The sequence below is a fragment of the Scyliorhinus canicula genome, chromosome 1 (assembly GCF_902713615.1).
Source record: "Scyliorhinus canicula chromosome 1, sScyCan1.1, whole genome shotgun sequence".
In the NCBI taxonomy this organism is placed as follows: domain Eukaryota; kingdom Metazoa; phylum Chordata; class Chondrichthyes; order Carcharhiniformes; family Scyliorhinidae; genus Scyliorhinus; species Scyliorhinus canicula.
In genome coordinates, this window is record NC_052146.1 from 260,409,965 (window position 1) to 260,432,141 (window position 22,177).

At 43.6% G+C, this 22,177-nt stretch overlaps 1 protein-coding gene across 8 annotated transcripts in view; it reads right to left on the reverse strand.

Annotated features, from left to right (window-relative positions):
- LOC119973713 (REST corepressor 3-like) overlaps positions 1 to 22,177 on the reverse strand; it is a 202,358-nt gene that overhangs the window by 80,075 nt on the left and 100,106 nt on the right. For all 8 annotated transcript variants that reach the window (XM_038812117.1, XM_038812159.1, XM_038812142.1 and 5 more), the window contains exons 4-5: positions 18,417 to 18,469; positions 16,359 to 16,520 (exon numbers count right to left, since the gene is read on the reverse strand). In XM_038812117.1, the coding sequence (XP_038668045.1) occupies positions 16,359 to 16,520; positions 18,417 to 18,469 (215 nt within the window). The remainder of the gene's footprint in view (positions 1 to 16,358; positions 16,521 to 18,416; positions 18,470 to 22,177) is intronic.

Consider the following 22,177-nt stretch of genomic DNA (forward strand, 5'->3'; position numbering starts at 1 on the left):
ATAGAAATTGTCCCATTGGGCAGACGCAGCATGGGTTCATGAAGGGCAGGTCGTGCCTAACTATTTTAGTGGAATTTTTTGAGGACATTACCAGTGCAGTGGATAACGGGGAGCCAATGGACGTTGTACATCTTTTTTCCAGAAAGCTTTTGACAAGGTGCCACACAAAAGGTTGCTGCATAAGATAAAGATGCATGGCATTAAGGGTAAAGTAGTAGCATGGATGTAGGATTGGTTAATTAATAGAAAGCAAAGAGTGGGGATTAATGGGTGTTTCTCTGGTTGGCAATCAGTAGCTAGTGGTGTCCTTCAGGGATCCGTGTTGGGCCCACAATTGTTCACAATCTATATAGATGATTTGGCGTTGGGAACCAAGGGCAATGTGTCCAAGTTTGCAGATGACACTAAGATGAGTGGTAAAGCGAAAAGTGCAGAGGATACTGGAAGTCTGCAGAGGGATTTGGATAGGTTAAGTGAATAGGCTAGGGTCTGGCAAATGGAATACAATGTTGACAAATGTGAAGTTATCCATTTTGGTAGGAATAACAGCAAACGGGATTATTATTTAAACAATAAAATATTAAAGCACGCTGCTGTGCAGAGAGACCTGGGTGGGCTAGTGCATGAATCACAGAAAGTTGGTTTACAGGTGCAACAGGTGATTAAGAAGGCAAATGAAATTTTGTCCTTCATTGCTAGAGGGATGGAGTTTAAGACTAGGGAGGTTATGCTGCAATTGTATAAGGTGTTAGTGAGGCCACACCTGGAGTATTGTGTTCAGTTTTGGTCTCCTTACTTGAGAAAGGACGTACTGGCACTGGAGGGTGTGCAGAGGAGATTCACGAGGTTAATCCCAGAGTTGAAGGGCTTGGATTACGAGGAGAGGTTGAGTAGACTGGGACTGTACTCGTTGGAATTTAGAAGGATGAGGGGGGATCTTATCGAAACATTTAAAATTATGAAGGGAATAGATAGGATAGATGCGGGCAGGTTGTTTCCACTGGCGGAAACTAGGGGGCATAGCCTCAAAATAAGGGGAAGTAGATTTAGGACTGAGTTTAGGAGGAACTTCTTCACCCAAAGGGTTGTGAATGTATGGAATTCCTTGCCCAGTGAAGCAGTTGAGGCTCCTTCATTAAATGTTTTTAAGGTAAAGATAGATAGTTTTATGAAGAAAAAAGGGATTAAGGGTTATGGTGTTCGGGCCGGAAAGTGGAGCTGAGTCCACGAAAGATCAGCCATGATCTCATTGAATGGCGGAGCTGGCTCGAGGGGCCAGATGGCCTACTACTGCTCCTAATTCTTATGTTCTTATGCTTACCTTCAGCGACTGGTGCACAAGGACACCCAGGTCCCATTGTACACTCCCCTCTACCAATTAACAACAATTCAGGTAGTAATCTGCCTTCCTGTTTTTGCTTCCAAAGTGAATAACCTCACACTTAAATCAAATTATACTGCATCTGCCATTGATTTGCCCACTCGACCAAACTGTCTAGATCATGCTGTAGTATCCATGCATCCTCGTCCTAATTCACCCTCCCACCTATCTTGGTATCCAAGAACAAAGAAGAATTACAGCACAGGAACAGGCCCTATGGCCCTCCAAGCCTGCGCCGATCCAGATCCTCTATCTAAAACTGTCGCCTATTTTCTAAGAATCTGTATCCCTCTGCTCCCGGCCCATTCATGTATCTGTCTAGATACATCTTAAATGATGCTATCGTGCCCACCTCTACCATCTCCACCGGCAATGCGTTCCAGGCACCCACCACCCTCTGCGTAAAGAACTTTCCATGCATTTCTCCCTTAAACTTTTCCCCTCTCACCTTGAACTCGTGACCACTAGTAATTGAGTCCCCCACTCTGGGAATAAGCTTCTTGCTATCCGCCCTGTCTATACCTCTCATGATTTTGTAGACCTCAATGAGGTCCCCCTTCAACCTCCCTCTTTCTAATGAGAATAATCCTAATCTACTCAAACTCTCTTCATAGCTAGCGCCCTCCATACCAGGCAACATCCCGGTGAACCTCCTATGCACCTTCTCCAAAGCATCCACATCCTTTTGGTAATGTGGCGACCAGAACTAAACGCAGTATTCCAAATGTGGCCGAACCAAAGTCTTATACAACTGTAACATGACCTACCAACTCTTGTACTCAATACCCCTTCCGATGAAGGAAAGCATGCCGCATGCCTTCTTGACCACTCTAACTTCAGGGTACAATGGACCTGAACATCCAGATCTCTCTTCATCAATTTTCCCAGGGCCTTTTCATTTACCGTATAGTTCGCTCTTGAATTGGTTCTTCCAAAATGCATCACCTCACATTTGCCCGGGTTGAACTCCATCTGCCATTTTTCCGCCCAACTCTCCAATCTTTCTATATTCTGTTGTATTCTCTGACAGTCCCCTTTACTATCTGCTACTCCGCCAATCTTAGTGTCATCTGCAAACTTGCTAATCAGACCACCTATACCTTCCTCCAGATCATTTATGTATATCACAAACAACAGTGGTCCCAGCACGGATCCCTGTGGAACACCACTGGTCACAGTTCTCCATTTTGAGAAACTCCCTTCCACTACTACTCTCTGTCTCCTGTTACCCAGCCAGTTCTTTATCCATCTAGCTAGTAAACCCTGGACCCCATGAGACTTCACTTTCTCCATCAGCCTACCATGGGGAACCTTATCAAATGCCTTAATGAAGTCCATGTATATGACATCTACAGCCCTTCCCTCATCAATCAACTCTGTCACTTCCTCAAAGAATTCTATTAAGTTGGTAAGACATGACCTTCCCTGCACAAAACCATGTTGCCTATCACTGATAAGCCCATTTTCTTCCAAATGGGAATAGATCCTATCCCTCAGTATCTTCTCCAGCAGCTTCCCTACCACTGACGTCAGGCTCACCGGTCTATAATTACCTGGATTATCCCTGTTACCCTTCTTAAACAAGGGGACAACATTAGCAATTCTCCTGTCCTCCGGTACCTCACCCATGTTCAAGGATGCTGCAAAGATATCTGTTAAGGCCCCAGCTATTTCCTATCTCACTTCCCTCAGTAACCTGGGATAGGTCCCATCCGGACCTGGGGACTTGTCCACCTTAATGCCTTTTAGAATACCCAACACATCCTCCCTCTTTATGCCGACTTGACCTAGAGTAATCAAACATCTATCACTGACCTCAACATCCGTCATGTACCTCTCCTCAGTGAATACCGATGCAAAGTACTCGTTAAGAATCTCACCCATTTTCTCTGACTCCACCCATAACTTTCCTCCTTTATCCTTGAGTGGGCCAACCCTTTCTCTAGTTACCCTCTTGCTCCTTATATATGAATAAAAGGCTTTGGGATTTTCCTGAACCCTGTTTGCTAAAGATATTTCATGACCCCTTTTAGCCCTCTTGATTCCTCGTTTCAGATTAGTCCTACATTCCTGATATTCTTCCAAAGCTTCGTCTGTCTTCAGTCACCTAGACCTTATGTATGCTTCCTTTTTCCTCTTAGCTAGTCTCACAATTTCACCTGTCATCCATGGTTCCCTAATCTTGCCATTTCTATCCCTCATTTTCACAGGGACGTGTCTGTCCTGCACTCTAATCAACCTCTCTTTAAAAGCCTCCCACATATCAAATGTGGATTTACCTTCAAACAGCTGCTCCCAGTCCACATTCCCCAGCTCCTGCCGAATTTTGGTATAGTTGACCTTCCCCCAATTTAGCACTCTTCCTTTAGGACCACTTTCATCTTTGTCCATGAGTATTCTAAGACTTACAGAATTGTGATCACTATTCCCAAAGTAATCCCCGACTGAAACGTCAACCACCTGGCCGGGCTCATTCCCCAACACCAGGTCCAGTATGGCCCCTTCCCGAGTTGGACTATTTACATACTGCTCTAGAAAACCCTCCTGGATGCTCCTTACAAATTCTGCTCCATCTAGACCTCTGACACTAAGTGTATCCCAGTCAATGTTGGGAAAATTAAAATCTCCTATCATCACCACCATCCTGTTGCTCCTACATCTTTCTATAATCTGTTTACATATTTGTACCTCTATCTCACGCTCGCTGTTGGGAGGTCTGTAGTACTGCCCCAACATTATTACCGCACCCTTCCTATTTCTGAGCTCTGCCCATATCGCCTCACTGCTCGAGTCCTCCATAGTGCCCTCCTCCAGCACAGCTGTGATATCCTCTCTGACCAGTTACACAACTCCTCCGACCCTTTTACCTCCCTCTCTATCCTGCCTGAAGCATCATATCCTGGGATATTTAGTTGACAATCATGCCCTTCCCTCAACCAAGTCTCAGTAATAGCAATAACATCATACTCCCAGGTACTAATCCAAGCCCTAAGTTCATCTGCCTTACCTACTACACCTTGCATTAAAACAAATGCACCTCAGACCACCAGTCCCTTTGCGTTCCTCATTTGCTCCCTGCCTACTCTTCCCCTTAGTCACGCTGACTTCATGATCTAGTTCCTCACAGGCTTTAGTTACTACCTCTTTACTGTCCACTAACCTCCTCATTTGGTTCCCATCCCGTTGCCACATTAGTTTAAACCCTCCCCAACAGCATTAGCAAAAGCACCCCCAAGGACATTGGTTCCAGTCTGGCCCAGGTGTAGACCGTCCAATTTGTAGTCGTCCCACCTGCCCCAGAACCGGTCCCAACGTCCCAAAAATCTGAACCCCTGCCTCCTGCACCATCTTTCAACCCACACATTCATCCTGCCTAATCTTTCATTTCCTCTCTGACAACCACGTGGCTCTGGTAGCAATCCTGAGATTACTACCTCGAAGGTCCGACTTTTTAACTTGGCTCCTGACTCCCTAAATTCTGCTTGTTGGACCTCATCCCATTTCGTACCTATATCATTGGTGCCTATATGCACCACGACAACTGGCTGTTCACCCTCCCCCTTCAGAATGTTCTGCAGCCGACCTGAGACATCCCTGACCCATGCACCTGGGAGGCAACATACCGTTCGGGAGTCTCGTTTTCGACCACAGAACCGGCTATCTACTCCCCTTACAATTGAATCCCTTATGACTATAGCCCTTCCACTCTTTTTCCCGCCCTCTTGTACAGCAGAGCCAGCCACGGTGCCATGAACCTTGCTACTGCTGCCTTCCCCTCGTGAGCCATCTCCCCCAACAGTATCCAAAACGGTATTCCTGTTTTGGAGGGAGATGACCGCAGGGGACACCTGTACTGCCTTCCTGCTTTTTCTCTGACTTTTGGTCACCCATTCCCTTTCTCCCTCAGCAATCCTAATCTGTGGCGAGACCAATTAGCTAAACATGCTATCCACGACCTCCTCAGCATCGCGGATGCTCCAAAGTGAGTCCATCCGCAGCTCCAGAGCCGTCATGCGGTCTAACAAGAGCTGCAGCTAGACACACTTCCAGCACGTGAAGGAGCCAGGGACATCAGCCACGTCCGTAAGCTCCCACATTGAGCAAGAGGAGCATAACACTAACACGGGTTATGCAAACTTTGAGATGTTACATTTGGTTCCCTCATCCGTGAAGGGGCGCGGGGTGGGGGGGTGGGGATAATATACTCAAATTGGTTAAGGAACAGAAAACAAAAAATTGGAACAAACGAGTCACTTTCAGGTTGGTAGGATGCAACTAGTGGGTGTGGTGATATGGAACTGCCTGGAGTTTAGGCCCGATAAAAATTGGACACTTTAAATTAAAAATTGGACATTTTAAATCAAGCCACAGACATCGCCAGCAAACAACCTGATGGGAATTCGAACTTGGCCAAATTCGAATACACTGAACTCGGACAAGCTGCCAGGTCATGTCTGGACCTGCCTATCAATCACCAATCCAGAGACCATTGGCTCTATTCACTCTATTCATGGATCGACTGTTTTGAGTAAACAAGGTTACATACAAACAATGCACCAGGAGATGGACCCCCGATGTCCTGCTGGGTAGCCATTAGTAACTCCATTGGATGGTGCCACTTCCAACCTGTGATCTCATCGGCTGGGGGCTAGACAACATTCTGGAAAAGCATTGGGAGGGATATAGAATCATAGACTTTACAGTGCAGACAGAGGCCATTTGGCCCATCAGGTCTGCACAGGCCCTTGTAAAGAGGGGTAGTATTAAGAATATTGGGACTTTGTAAGCAATATTCTGTGATAATTTCCAGGTAACTAGGGGCGATTCTCCGACCCCCCGCCGGGCCAGAGAATCGGCGGGGGGCTGTGCGAATCGCGCCACACCCCTGGGACACCATTCTCCCGCCTGTGAAAAAACGGGCAGGTGCGCATGGTGCCGGGCCGCAAAGAGAATCGCGGCAAACAGCCATAGCAACAATTCTCCGGCGGCACTGCAATTCTCCGGCCCGGTTGGGCCGAGCGGCTGTCCGAAAAAATCCAAGTCCCGTCGGCGCCGTTCTAACATGCGCTGGGCTGGAGTGGACATGGGTAGAGAGTTCATTCGAAGGGTCGGTGCAGACTCGATGGGCCGAATGGCCCCCTTCTGCAGTGTAGGGATTCTATGAAAGATTGGTATTCAGAGGGACCAGGGTCCTTTTCCATCAACCGCAAAAAGTTAACTTGCAAAAACAAAAAGCAATTAACAAATCAAATGGTATATTTCCCTTTGTTAGAAAGGGATTGGAATAAATAAATCTTATTGCAATTATGTGGAGTCTTGGTGAGATTATTCCTAGAGTACTTTGTACAGTTTGGTCTCCTAACACAAGGAACGTTGTCAGCATCAGAGGGAGTGCAGCACTGGTCCACTAGACTGATTCCTGGGATGAAGGAATTGCCATAAAGAGGGATTGAGTAGACTAGGCCTCTATGTGCTAGAGGTTAGAAGAAGAACAGTGGTCATTGAAATGGATAAAATTCTCAAGAGACTTGCCGGGGTGGAGGCTGGATGTTTCTCCAGATGGGAAGTTGTAAATTATGTATGTTCTGTCATGGAGTATAATCAAGACAGTGCCCAACACCAGAACAGTGGTTAGCATTTCTGCCTCACAGCGCCAGGGAGCTGTGTTCGATTCTCACCTTGGGTGACTGACTGTGTGGAGCTTGCACATTATTACATTCTCCCCATGTCTGCTTGGGTTTCCTCCGTGTGCTCTGGTTTCTTCCCACAATCCAAAGATGTGCAGGTTGGGTGGATGGGCCATGCTAAATTACCCCCTTAGTGTCCACTGGTTAGGTGCGGTTAACGGGCTAGGGAGCGGGAGTGGGCTTGGGTTGGGTGCTCTGGCGCAGGGTCAGTGCAGTCTCGATGGGCCAAATGGACTCCTTCTGCACTGTAGGGAGTCTATGATTCTACAGCGATTCTATCTTTCGATAACTAAGATAAATCAAGGGATATGCAGATGGTGCCAAAAGGTGCGATTCAGTCAGATCAGCCACAATCTAACTGAATCCTGGTGCAGGCTCAAAGGGCATGCTCCTGCCCCATTATCACCTCAATATTCTCCAATTGAACAGTGCCAGACATTGCAGTTTATATTAATGTTGGCGAGTCATAGTGAAAGGTAATGGGGGGGGTGGGAGCACATTCACATAAAATAGGAGTATGAGGAGGCCATTCGACCGTTTGAGCCTGCTTCGCCATTCATTATTATCATGGCTGATAGATGGGGGTGTGGTGTAGCCATGGAACCCTTTGGGAAGTGCACCATGAGCCTGGCCATTTTAGCCCTAGGGCCTAAATGGAATAAAGCCAGATCCAGCAGGACTGACATCAAGGATAGCAGGTAGTGTCCCAAGGATAACAAGTATGATGGGATTAGTTTCTGGAATAAAGTTGTGGTCTAGCTCCAGGTTTGGATGACGTGTGGTTTGGAGGAAAACGTGTTGATGGTGGTGTTCCCATGCATCTGCTGCCCTTGTCCTTCTGGATAGTTGAAATCACAAATTGATGCGAGTCAGAGTAGGCTGAAGTAGGCTTGGCGAGTTACTGAGTGCATCTTGGAGATGGGACAGCTGCCATTATACGTTGGTGGTAGAGGGAGTGGATATTTATTCTTATTTTCTGATGGCTAGGAGCCAATCAAGTGGGCTTTTTTGTCCCTGGATGGTGTTGAGCTTCTAGAGTGTTGTTGGAGCTGTATTCACACTCATCCAAGCAAGTAGAGTTCTACATCACACCCCTGGCCTGTGTCTTGCAGATGGTGGACAGGCTTGGGAAGTCAGAAGACAAATTACCAGCCACAAACCTTCCAGTCTTTGACCTGCTCTTGTAGCCATAGTATTCATATGACTGCTCCAATCAAATTTCTTGTCGAGAATGATGCCCAGGATGTTGATTGTGGAGATGTCATGGGGATATGGTTTGATTCTTTCTTGTTGCCGAGAGTCATTATCTGGAACTTGTGTGGCACAAATGTACTTCCTAATTATCAGTGTGGTGGCCTCAGACCCAGAAGTAGTAATAGTAAGAAAAAAAAACCGCATCATTACTTTACGTGTTTGGAAATGTGTAATTGTTTTTAAAAACATTTGAAAATAAATTTTAAAAGTTTGTATCAGTTGTAATGAGATCAATTATAAATTTTATGTTTGATAAGAAAGACTGGTCTACATGAACTCTTGACTTGGAAGCAGTACCAGCAGCCATTTAATACTATGGCTACAGGCGTAGCTCAGAGGGTAGGAATCCGGCAGCAAGTAACTCACCTCCTGACTCTCCACTTGTGTGGTTGAGTGCAGCTCCAAGAACACTCAAGAAGCTTGGCACTGTGCAGGACAAAACAGTCCACTTGACTGGAACCCATCTATCACCTTCAACATTCACTACCTCCATTACTGACACATATTGTCAGCAGAGTGTACCATCTACAAGATGCATTGCAGCAACTGACCATGGCTCTTTCAACAGCACCTTCAAATCCACAACCTCTACCGCCTTGAGGGGCAAGGGCAACAAATGCATGAGAACACCACCTTCTCAAAGGCAATTAGGGATGGGCACTAATGCTGGCCGAGCCATCAACACCTGATCCTATGAAAAAATATATTTTTTAAAGGAAGCAAATTAAAATACAGAGACTGTGCGGCAGTCAAAGAGGAGAGAGAAGAACTGGAAAGAAGTGGTGGTTTTGGTGTCATGGTTTTAGCTCAAGATTCATTAGTTTCTTACTCTAGAAGAGATCTTGCTCGAGGCAATGGTCTTTTTTTGAAATACATACTAACCATTTACAAAAGTTAAACAGGGCAGCACGGTGGCACAGTGGTCAGTACTGCCATATCAGGTTCGATTCCTCGGGTGTCTGTCTGTGTAGAGTTTGAACATTCTCCCTGCGTCTGCATGGGTTTCCTCCCACAATCGAAAATGTACAGATTAGCTGGATTGGTATTGCTAAATTGCTCCTTGGTGTCCCAAGGTTGGGTGGGTTTTTGGGGACAGGGTGCTCTCTCAGATGGTTGGTGATGATTCGATGGGTGAATGGTCTCCTTCTGCACTGTAAGGATTCTATAGCTGGGGCTACTGTCTTAGCACCAAGATGTTTCTCATTCATCTTCCTTCAGTTAGAGATATTCCTGTGACATGGCTCCTCACGTAATGCTCAGTAGCTATCATTAGAATTAATCTGTTACTTTACATTTCTCCCAAGTTTACTTTCCCCACAAACTGTAAACCTCATGTATTATTCAGTTTCCATCCAACCCCTACTTCCAGTGACTCCCAAGTCAGTTTCACCAAAGGCATCAATCCCCAACAGTGTTCTCGGCTCGCTTGAAGGATGTGGAGGACACATGTTTCCCCTCATTGGAAGGTAAACACATCGGTAAAGTGGCAGAGCAGCCTCTCACAAAAGCTGGCTCCTGGGCTGTGACACTTGATGACCTGAACGTAAAGGCGGTGAAGACCAATCAAGGAGAAACTGATTCAAGAGAGAAGCCTCCAGGACTCAAATAATCACAATCCCTTGAAAAGGAAAACAATGAATTAAATTCTCTCTCTCATCTTCTTCTGCTCGGCACACTGAGAAAAGTAAAAGTAGCAGTTTGACAAAATTAAGCACTTTCAGTTCCAATGAAGAACTTTGCAGCTGTATCATTAACTGCTGCTGCGACAACAAGAGAAGCATTCAATACTCGAGTGAGGAATGAATCTAGTGGACAAAAGGATGAACGAAAAACACCCTGAACGAGAAACACTGGAGATGAGGAAACGAAGACTTGCCACTATTCTTAGGGTAGGAATTCCTCTTTCTATAGGGTGGTATCATTTCCACGCTTGCTTCAGCATGAGGCTACAATGCTGTAGATAATGAGATCTTGGGATCAGATGCAGAAAGCAGGATGGCACCATTACCAACAATGGAATAACCGTCAGGACCGGGATCCTGCGTAGCACACTGGGCTGACTTGCCAGGAAGTTTATCAAGAGGTTTTACTTCAAATCTCAGCAGTAATAGGAAAGACAGCTAATGTCAGTACACCTTCAAATAGTTGCTTTGTAGCCACCTCTTTTGCCTGATTCTCTGGTCATGTCCTTACAATGACACAGCATTTATACACTGTACTGCAATATGTTCAACATCTTTTGTTGCACCATTTTTAATGTGTAAATCCCTCTTTATGGCTTGGTTGTGCTGCGTGACTTTAAAAATTTTTTTCAGGTACTCTACAACTGTAGAAGCTCTGTAGTTTGGGCCTCTGCTTCTTTACCAAAAGAAAGCGCAACTGCTTCTATAACTTGCTGATGAGATCCAAGTGCGAGCTCTAGCTTAATTTGTACGGATTAATAACCTCTAAACTTTCACTATTGGGTTTTATCCAATTTGAGATTAAACATTGCATTCTCCATGGATAGCTTTTTGCTGGCTGCTTGCAATTGTTGCATGTTGTCAGAGGGCTCAGTGGAATCAGCAGACAAATTCACCTGTTGATTACCTTCTTCAACAAAAGGGCAACTCTTCCTGAAAGAGACAACAAAGACTTCACGATCATTGACAGTGGAGTCAAAGGGCATAAGGGGCAGGATGTCATTTTATGACAGATCATCTGCCTCTGCGGCGACTTCATTCTCTTGCACTCTTTCCTGAAAGAGCAAATTAAAGTCTTGAATATCATCTTGTGAGTGATCACCGTCATTCTTGGTGCATCCTGCTCCTGTTTCTTCTAGCCTGTCCCCAAAGAAAAGTGAAAGATCTGTAACATCCTCCTGTGGTCCATGGAGTTGAATAGAGAACGGTTGCAATGTCACTTTATTCAGCCATGAAACTTGGTCAGATTAACACGAAGACACCAGCTCCTGTGTCTAGCTTGAATTCAATCTGATGTCTATATACATCAATGTCAGCACTCCAATACTGTTTTAGTTTCCCTTACATCTCCTAGGAAGGTGATTTCCCAGTTGTCAAAATCTTAAATTTCATGAGTGGAGGTTCCTTGAACCGATTTATCCTTCTGTCATGTAAATCAAGATTTCCTGGAATGACAGATCATTTTAAAATGGCCTAACTAGCACAATTCAAATGTGGCATTCTTCCTGTCTGTGGACCTTCTTCCCACCATAGTGCAGGCACTGGAAAATGGTGGGTGGCACTTTTTCAGGGCATTTCCCTAGTTTCTGCCCTCCTATACTTATGTTTTACAACCCACAAACTGAAGAACATCATTGAGCTGTTCTCGGACTTTTCCCTCACACCCCCAAAAAAAACTTATTCTACCTCCGCTCTTCAGCTTGTCTGCCATGTTTTACAGCTATGCTTAAATTTAAATCTTCCCAAGATTGTAAGAAGTCAGAGAGATTCTCATCTAAAACACCAATGACTATCTTATCTCTGAGCAGTCATCTTTTAGAATTCCATATTCTCAATTTTTCTTTTGGCAGTACAATTCATTAATGAATGAGTCAATCTCTTTACCCTTTTTCTGACTGCACTGAATAAATTTCACCCTCTTAATGACAAAACTTTTTACGAAGACTTAAGTATGAGTAAAAGGTCCCGTTGTCGATTTTCAAATTTGCTGATGACACCGCCGTAGTGGGTTGGATTTCAAACAATGACGAGACGGAGTACAGGAATGAGATTGAGAATCTGGGGACACACACACACACACTTTAATACGATCATTGATCCAAGGTTGGACCGGTTGAGCTCAAAGACAGGGAGGGTGCCAGCAATGGCGAAGGAACTAAAGGGCTTCATGGAGCAGATGGGTGGGGTAGACCCATGGAGGTCAAGAGCGAAGGAGTTTTCTTTTTTTTCGCATGTACATAAAGTATACTCCTGGATCAATTTTTTAATCCTGAACAAGGCTCGACTGGCCGGGCGGGCGGGGGGGGGCATTGCTGTGTCGGACCATGCCCCTCTTTGGGTAGATTTACAGGTGTGCGAGGAAGGGGGCCAGCGACCTCAATGGAGATTGGACGTAGGACTATTAGCGGACAAGGGGGTGTGTGGGCGTGTGAGGGAGTCCATCCAGAACTACCTGGAAATAAACGACACAGGAGAAATCTCGGCAGCAATGGTTTGGGAAGCGCTGAAGGCAGTGGTTAGAGGGGAGCTAATATCGATACATGCCCACTGAAGGAAGGTGGAGAGATCAGAGATAGATAGGTTGGTTGGGGAAATACTCCAGGTAGACAGGAGCTACGCGGAGGCCTCAGAGGCAGGTTATTGAAGGATCGGCGGAGGCTACAGATGGAGTTTGGTCTGTTGTCTACTGGGAAGGCGGTGGAGCAGCAGAGGAAGAGGGGGGCGATATATGATTATGGAGAGAAGGCCAGCAGGATCTGCAGGTACGGGATTTTTTGCGAAGGCAGGTTTCAACCTTTCCGCTCCTATTGCCATGGGGGATAGGGTAGTTTCCAGAACGGGGGTGAGAGGGGGGAAGGTTTTGGATATTTATAAAGAACTCATGGAGTCGGAGGAAACGCAGACAGAGGAACTAAAGCGCAAATGGGAAGATGAGCTGGGGGGGGGGGGGGGGGGGGGGGGAGGAGGAGAGATAGAGGCAGGTCTTTGGGTAGATGCGTTGAGCAGAGTCAACACGTCCTCATCATGTGCCATGCTCAGCCTAATTCAGTTTAAGGTCGTTCACCGGCAACACATGACGGTGGCCGGATGAGCAAGTTTTTTGGGATTGAGGACAGGTGTGCGAGATGTGCGGGAGGGCCAGCAAACCATGTCCATTTGTTTTGGGCATATTCGAAGCTTAGGGGATTTTGGCAGGGTTTTACAGATGTCATGTCCACGGTGTTAAAAACAAGGGTGGTGCCGAGTCCAGAGGTGGCGATTTTCGGAGTGTCGGAAGATCCGGGAGTCCAGGGGTTGAGAGAGACTGACGTCTTGGCCGTTGCCTCTTTGGTAGCCCGGAGACGGATATTGTTAGCGCGGAGGGACTCGAAACCCCCGAATTCAGGAGATCTGACTTAGTGGCATGGCTTGGTTTCTCAGACTGGAAAAAATAAAGTTCGCCCTAAGAGGGTCAATAATTGGGTTCGTCCGGAGGTGGCAGCAATTTGTCGACTTTGTTGAAGAAAACTAACTGTCAGCAGAGTTAGATTATTGTTTAGAAGAGATGGGACATGTGAGGGAGGGAGGTGGTCTTTGCACTATGCTTATATTTGTATTTGTACTGTGATTATTATAAAATTATAAATGCCTTAATAAAATGTGTTTCAAAAAAAAAAGGAAAGCCCACCAACGACTCTACTTTCTCAGAAGTCTAAGGAAATTTAGCATGTCAGCTACGACTCTCACCAACTTTTACAGATGCACCAGAGAAAGCATCCTTTCTGGTTGTATCACATCTTGGTATGTTTCCTGCTCTGCTCAAGACCACAAGAAACTACAAATGGTGGTGAATGTAGCCCAGTCCATCATACAAACCAGCCTCCCATCAATTGACTCTGTCTACAATTCCTGCTGCCTCAGAAAGACAACCAGCATAATGAAGAACCTCATGCACCCCGGACATACTTTCTTCCACCTTCTTCCGACAGGAGAAAGATACAAAAGTTTGAGGTCACGTACCAACTGACTCAAGAACAGCTTCCCTGCTGCCATCAGACCTTTGAATGGACCTACCTCGTATTAAGCTAATCTTTTCTCTACAGCCTAGCAATGACTGGAATATTACATTCTGTAGTCTCTCCTTCCTTCCCTATGCAAGGTATGCATTGTCTGCATCGCATGTACAAAGAACAAAGAAAAGTACAGCACAGGAACAGGCCCTTCGGCCCTCCAAGCCTGCGCCGACCAAGCTGCCCATCTAAACTAAAATCTTCTACACTGCACTGTAAGAAACAATACTTTTCACTGTATACTAATACATGTGACAATAAATCAAATAATAAATAATAAATTTAAATAAATGATAAACTCTTCGCTCACCCTGTCTGGCCAGCATGTTGACTGTTATGCTCACAACAGCATATAACAAAGTGCTAACTTGATCTTCGTTCCCTTTACTCACAAAACCAGAGGCATTGCGGTCCAGGGTAAAATGCCTTTGCTAATTTTGCCACTGTTCAGCCTGTCTGGGGCTCTGTACATTTTGAAAGGATTCTGGTATGGGCAAAATAGTAGCCATTTCTCACCCTGATTCAAAGTTGTCTTTTCCCACACTGCTGGTCTTGCCAGTCACTGAACTTCCCTCGTTATCTTGTCATCTCCAGTATGGTTGCTGGGTTGGCCTTGAAGTTCTTCCCCTGTTGTGCTGCACTGTTGCTGGGCTTCACTTGAGGCTTTTCCCACTGTTTTCTACTGTTATTCCATGGGTACAGTCACTGCTGCCACCATCTATGTTTATGGTTTTATCTTGGGATTTGTTCACTTCTTAATCTAGAAGCGACCTTGCTAAATCTTTTGTTGAAAACATTTTTATTTACATACTAGCTATTCACAAGAGCAAGTCAGGGCTGGAGCTACACTCCAAGAAGATTCTCATCTTTACCTTCTGTAAGTGACATCACTGTCACATAGCTCCTCACACGCATGCTCAATAGCAATCATTAGAGTTAACCCAGTGGTCAGTAAGCCGAGTGGGCACCTGAACTTCTAAGCAGTTCAAAAGCACATTTAGGACTACTGCCGGTGTTTCTTTCACTTCCTGCTGATTGAATGCCCAGAATCAGCCATTCCATGCTCAGGTAAAGGCAGTTCTGGCAGATCCACACTACCATGACCAGGGGAAACTGAGGGTTGAGGAAGTCCACAAAGAAGTGTACCATTGTGCAGAAGGCTGCACAGGCACAATCTTGTTTAGGCAGAAGTTGTTGCCTGCAGAGAACCAGCATCTCAAGAGCTCAACAATCTCTCACCATTTAGATACCATGCTTCCTTTTATTTTTCCAGCCAAAATAGGACAATTTCCCATTATCCTACAATATACTCCATTTGCCAGATCTTTTCCCACTTACTTCACCTATCTTTTTCCCTTTGTCACCTTCTTGTATCCTCTCCACATCTTAATATCCTACCTATCATTGAGTTATCAGCAAATTTGGCAACCAAACCTTTGTCCAAGTCATTGATATAAATTGTAAAGAGTTGAACCCCAGTACTGATTCCTGTGGCACACCACTCATTGCATACTGCTAATCAGATAAAGACTCATTTATGCCAACTGTTTCCTGTTAACTGACCAATCTTCTATCCATGCCATTGTTACCCCCTACACCATGAGCATACGTTTTTGCCATAAGCTTTCATGTGGCACCTTATCAAATATCTTCCGGAAATCTAAATAAAGTACGTCCACCAGTTCCCCTTTATCCACAGCATGTTACTTTCTGAAAACTCCAATAAATTGGTTAAACACAATTTCCCTTTCACAAAATTATGTTGACTCTGCCTGATTACCTGAATTTTTCAAAGTGCCTTGCTATAATGTCTTTAATAATAGGTTCTAACATTTTCCCTGTGACAGATGTGAAGCTAAGTGACCTGGAGTTTCCTGGCAGTTAGAATGGATTCAGGAGAAAGTAGCTGAGTGACTGCACCCTTGGACAGAAAGAGCGTATGAAAAAAAAATTTAAAAGTTGAATTCCATTTTCCAAAAATTTGAATTCTGTTGAATAGTGGAACTTCTCATCCCAGGAATAGCTTGATCCGTATGTGTTGTTATGATGAAGGAGGCCATTTGGCCCATTGTGTTTGCAACAGTTCTCCAAATGAGCATTATGACTTAGTACTATTCCCCTGCCTTTTTCTTCCCTGTCATCAACCCTGAAATGTTGCATCCACAGTATTTTGCTTTTGTATTAATATTATCAACATTCATAATTTTGAAAGTACCATTACCTTTTTCCAGTAGAATTCAACATGATTCAGTATTAAAATTGGTTGCCTTAAAATTTATGAAATGATTTGTCAAGGTTTAGTTACCATTTGCTGAATCCTGTGAAAGCTTTTTCCATGAAAACTGAAGGCTTGTTCAAAGAGGACCTTATCTTCGACAGTCCATTCATCTGGAAAAGGGGTGAAGTTAGGCAAGTCGGCCAATGACTTCTCAATGTTGTGTTTGTGCCAGAATAACATTCCCAAGGCCTATTTGAGGTATACACAAAATAACACATTAGAAAACAAACTGAAAACGTGTGCAATATGTCATCCAACAAGTATCAAATTCCATTCTGGTTAAGACATTCCCCAAAGAGGGACAAGAATCTTCCACATTCACCTGGACAAACAGGGGGCAGTGATAAAACAGCACTATGAAGAACTCAAGGGGTGTCTTGGGGAAGGTCACATTTTACCAAATGGTAATTCTGTCCCATAGCCACTGAAGTTTAGGTCATACAGAATTTGTCTTGAACAGCCAACTTTTCTCTCCTCTCTCCCCCTTTCATTATTCTCCTCTCCTGAAGGTGCCAACTCTTGCTGCAATAACCACCTGCTCACCACCCCTCCTTAAGATAAGAGATGGCAACAACTTTAAAGTCTGAAACCCAACTCTAATCCACCGTGAATGTGCCTTTATCCAGGTTAACTGGAGAAGGTCGGGGATGAGACAGGACAGGTGAGTAATCGGCTCTTGCGAGGCGGAACAGTAATTTAAGTATGCTATTAAGGTGTGTATCTCTGATTTTAGTAACCACCTGGGATTTAAATGTAATGCAGCTGCAAGCCAGATTTCCAAGGTATGGGAAACCCAGTAGCCAAAGGGAGGCAAGAGCTGCCAGATCCAGCAAATAATTGCTTTTCTAGTACTGCTTGTGGGGCAGGAGAGGCAGAAGTATTTCTCTCCAGCTCCCCAGGCTAACCTGCCGCAACTAACCTCCCTCTCTGTAACTGCCATTTCAAGCTCGATCCTATGTTCAGCCTCCCTGCTCCCATTCTCAGCTGTCACTTTCCAGCCTAACAGCCGGTCTGCCTCTTGATTTGGTCGGCTGCTGACCAGAAAGTAGAAGGAAAAAATTCAAATATGTTGTTAGATTTACAAGACTTCATTATTTTCTAGTCGCTACATATTACCTCCGTAAATATTGGGATCAGTAGCCAATTCACAACTCTCAGCACAACTGACTCCATCTTGCCCTTACCCAATGTTTCTAAGCGCAGAAAGGCACTAGATAGTAGTCAGGAGTGGAAACGTTGAGGCAGCACAGTGGTTAGCATTGCTGCCTCACGGCGCCGAGGTCACAGGTTCAATCCCGGCTCTGGGTCACTGTCCGTGTGGAGTTTGCACATTCTCCGTGTTTGTGTGGGTTTTGCCCCTACAATCCAAAGATGTGCGGGTAGGTGAATTGGCCACTCTAAATTGCCCCTTAATTGTTGGGCATTCTAAATTTATTTTTAAAAAGAAAAAAAAGAGTCGAAACGTTTAGAGATGGTTTTCCCCATAACCGAAGTGAGAGCAACTTTAATGTCCCAACAGATGCCTTGACTGACTATATGTAACTACACAAATCAGATATGGAAACTGGGATATTTCAATCGGATGGAATGACATCACATGATGAATTCACTCATTATCAGAGGGGTCCATCAATCAAACTTATTCAATAAACAAAAGATACAGGGAGTGATTATGGGTACATTTATACTACTGTACAACACAGTGCAAAATAATTTATTTCATGTCCAACCTCCCCCTCGCACAATGATATTCTCTGACAAAATAGAACAAGGCTCCCTACTTTGCACCGAAGTCAGAAAAGGCCATTGCCCTGAATTTACAATACATGTGTTTGCTGGCACAAAATGGAAATCATTTGCAACATTGTTAATTTTTTTAAGAATAAATGATCATTTTTAAACAGCCCAATAAGATCCAACGGCTAAAATAGGGAGTTTACTAAAGTAAGCTAAACATCAAATTGAAATGATTTCTTTTTGCTTGATATAGTTATGCATATAATGAAAGCTTAAGACAACAAAAAATAAAGTTATAGGTTCTAAATGCAAAGGCTGTAATTTTTCCTCCAAAGCGTTTTTACAAACCTGTTCCACATTGTAGCCATGCTTTTCCTTTGCTACGGCAATATATTCATCCACTATAAAAAAAGTGCAAAATGTTTAACAATTATTACATAATACCGACAATTGTGACATTCTTATCATGGCCCAACATTAGCGTCAGGTACACCTCCATCCACAGTGCAGCATTACACCAATTCTTTCCACAATCAAGATGTTTTGATGTCATTGGAAATATGTCTGTTATAAACCGCAAATGGAACAAGAATCTGCAACCAATGTTCTTAATGACAATAGCACAATTAATAAATTTAGAAATCTCATGTGATCAGAGCGGCATGGTAGTGCAGTGGCTAGCTCAGCTGCCTCACTGCGCTGAGGACCCAGATTCGATTGCAGCCCTAGGTCACTGATCGCGTGGCGTTTGCACATTTTCCCTGTGTCTGTGTGGGTCTCATCCCCACAATCCAAAGATGTGCAGGGTAGGTGGATTCGCCAAGCTAAATTGTCCCTTAACTAGAAAAGAAATTGGGAACTCTTAACTTTAAAAAAAAATCTTATGTGAAGATAATCCAGTGAAGTTGCTATCATCAATTGGAATAGAAACAGACATTTGCATGCCTAAGTGATTATTAATTTGCACATACAACAAATAGTAACTTTTTAAAAATGCAAAATAATCTGTGCTTTCCAAATTGGTGCAATTGGTTTCTGAATGGAGTAAGTATCACTTCCAATCCAAATTTTTATTGTATATGTCTTTTAAAATAGTTTTCATCAAATTTGTACTTGATATGCACAATTATTTTCTAAATGATATTCAATTGGAATACACTAGACCAACATTTCAATAAAGCGGCAGGTGCTCTGCTCTGTTAACATCCATGCCGTGCCAACAGTCATGGGTTGCAACAAATTCACTATGTTTTCAGTTTTATGAATGGTTATAGATTGTTTTTAAAATACAGGGTCTGGTGAGGTTCATTCTCAACTTAGCTGGGAATATAAGCAATACTGGGCATAGAATACAATCAAAAAGGAAAAGGTTTCTCAGTTCAATGTGACAACTATGCACCAGGAAATGACAAGGAGAATTCTTCCGTCAGAGCTTGGCAAAGAGCAGTTGCGAAGTTTAGTGTCTATTGTTGGAAAGAGTTTTAATCTACATCTGTCTGATGTTATACCGTTTTATACCGGGTCTGGTTGCACCCGATACCAACATTGAATGCTGAATTGATAGAACCGCACTTTAATTTATATAATTTTTTTTATTAAAAAGGGTCATCCAGAAGAAATATCTTGAAATAAAATGGAAATGCTTTAAATGCTCAGCAGGTCCAACAGCATCCAAAGAGAGAAAAGGTCAATTCTCAATAGTGCTCATTTTAATGAAGAGTCTGTTCAAAAAGTTAAATGTTTTTTGTCTTTTTTCAGATGCTAACGGGCTTGACATTTATTGACAGCAACTTCTGGCTTTATTTCAGATCGCAGAACATAGATCCAATGCTTAATCCATCCAATACACACAAAAGAAAATGGAAAATGAAAACTGATCAAATATACACGTGTAAATAAAATTTCCTGAAGTATTCCGACAAACAATACTTTAAAAGTATGAAAATACTCAACTCCCTTCCCCCCTCATTATGCAGAATCATACAGAGAGATTAAACATTAGTTCAGATGCCCATTTGATTGAGCCTGATTTCTACCGTACCTTTTTAAGATTATGTTAAAGTATTTATGTTTTTGTTAATCCTAATATCAACCTGTCAAAATGGATTTTGTCAGATAGCCTATCCGGGTTATTCTCTCTTCCAACCTCTTCCATCGAGTAGAAGATACAAAAGTCTGCGAACACACACTAATAGATTAAAAAACATCTTCTTGCCCGCTGTTACCAGACTCCTGAATGACCCTCTTATGGACTGAACTGATCTCTCCATGCATCTTCTCTACTGCACTCCGTATGTCTATGTCTATGTATTTACTTTGTGTATTTATCGTATGTCCTATGTTTTTCATGTACTGAACGATCTGTCTGGACTGTACGCAGAACTGTACTTTTCACTGTACCTCAGTACATGTGACAATAAATCTAAATCCAAGGTAAAACATAAGCACCATAAGCACTGTCGTGTGAAATACATTTTTTCAGACCAGCATACATCCTCAATATTCCAAATATTATATTCTAGCACACCTACAAAACAATCTTCTAAAGGAAAAAAAGACAGGAATTTCAACCTGGGTTATTTTTTTAAATTTAGAGTACCCGATTCTTTTTTTACCAATTAAGGAGCAATTTAGCGTGGCCTGCACATCTTTTGGGTTGTGGGGGCGAAACGCACGCAAACACGGGAAGAATGTGCAAACTCCACACGGACAGTGACCCAGAGCCAGGGTCGAACCTGGGACCTCGACGCCGTGAGGCAGCAGGGCTAACCCACTACGCCACCTTGCTGCCCTAACCTGGGTTATTCTGATCTAGAGCCTAAAGTCTACAAGTAATAGATCATATAAATGTGCAGCCACAATGTGCATTTATATAGAATGTTAAACGTTCTAAAATGTATCAATGAGCACCTAAGCCGTGGTCTTAAGGTACAAACACCTTTAAAGCTCATCATGTGTCAAGCCCAGGTTATCCATGTCCAGTGCAGAGATCGTTTTCAAAAATGTATCCACATAAAAATATTGCATCCAGTGCAAGTCCCACTTCAAGGATTACACATTAAATTTGTGTCACGCAAAAGAAAAGTCAGTTCGACCGACAACTAACCCGATAATCTAAGACAAATGAGCTTCCAACTGGTCTGAACAAAGAGCAGCAATTTCAGCTGCTTGCCTTAAAAGGGACACTTGAAGTTTGACGCAGCTACTATTTTAACAGCAGAATAAAACATTATGCATTACATAATATAATGCTCCTATCCTTATAAAACAACATACATCTCGACTACTAACGATCTACAAATGTTGGAACTAGTGTTGTCACATATTTTGTCTCACAGCTGAGACAACATTTTCCATTGTTAAGTTTCTATTTCTTTGCATTTGCTATTAAATTGTACACCACCCATGTCAATTTGGTGATGAACCAACCAAATCTAATTCTGAGTTCCAAGCTCAACCTGCCCACTTTTACAGAAAATGTTAATTGATGCAGGCCATGTTTTCTAGGACAGATGTTGCATAGCCAAGCTCCTTCAGGAGGCAGGAAGTAAGTGAGGCAATAATGAGGCTGGCAGCTTCTGATCAAACCTGTTTTGCAGGTTTTACAGTGGGTGGCCATGTTTTCCAGGTCTCAGTAGATGAAGCAAGGCAAGGTCAGCTTCAGGGAGAAGGTGTGCCTTTGCAGCACTTCTTAAGGGCTAGTACTGCTCCTCATCACCTTACTCCCGAAGCTCACTCAGAACAATATCATGGATCAGCGACTGCTCCCTGTCCAACTGGGAGTCAGGTTGTCTTCCTGGTGGGGAATCTGTCCAAGTCCAAAGAGGTGCAATTCTAAGTTTCCCAGCTGAAGCTCCATAACCACCCCTCCAACTCTCCCACACACCCCACATACAAGGTCCACCTCTATTAACATGCAGGCCAATGCTTTTTTTTTTGGCAAGTTCTTAATTTTTTACCTACCCCCCCGTATTTTTGATTTGGACACCTTTACAGCACAAGTTCAATGTGACTACTGTTTTCATTTGAACTATCAATAAAGTGCATCACATGAGCATGTGTGAAGTCCACGTGACAGAAAATATGAACCACCATGTAATATATTTATG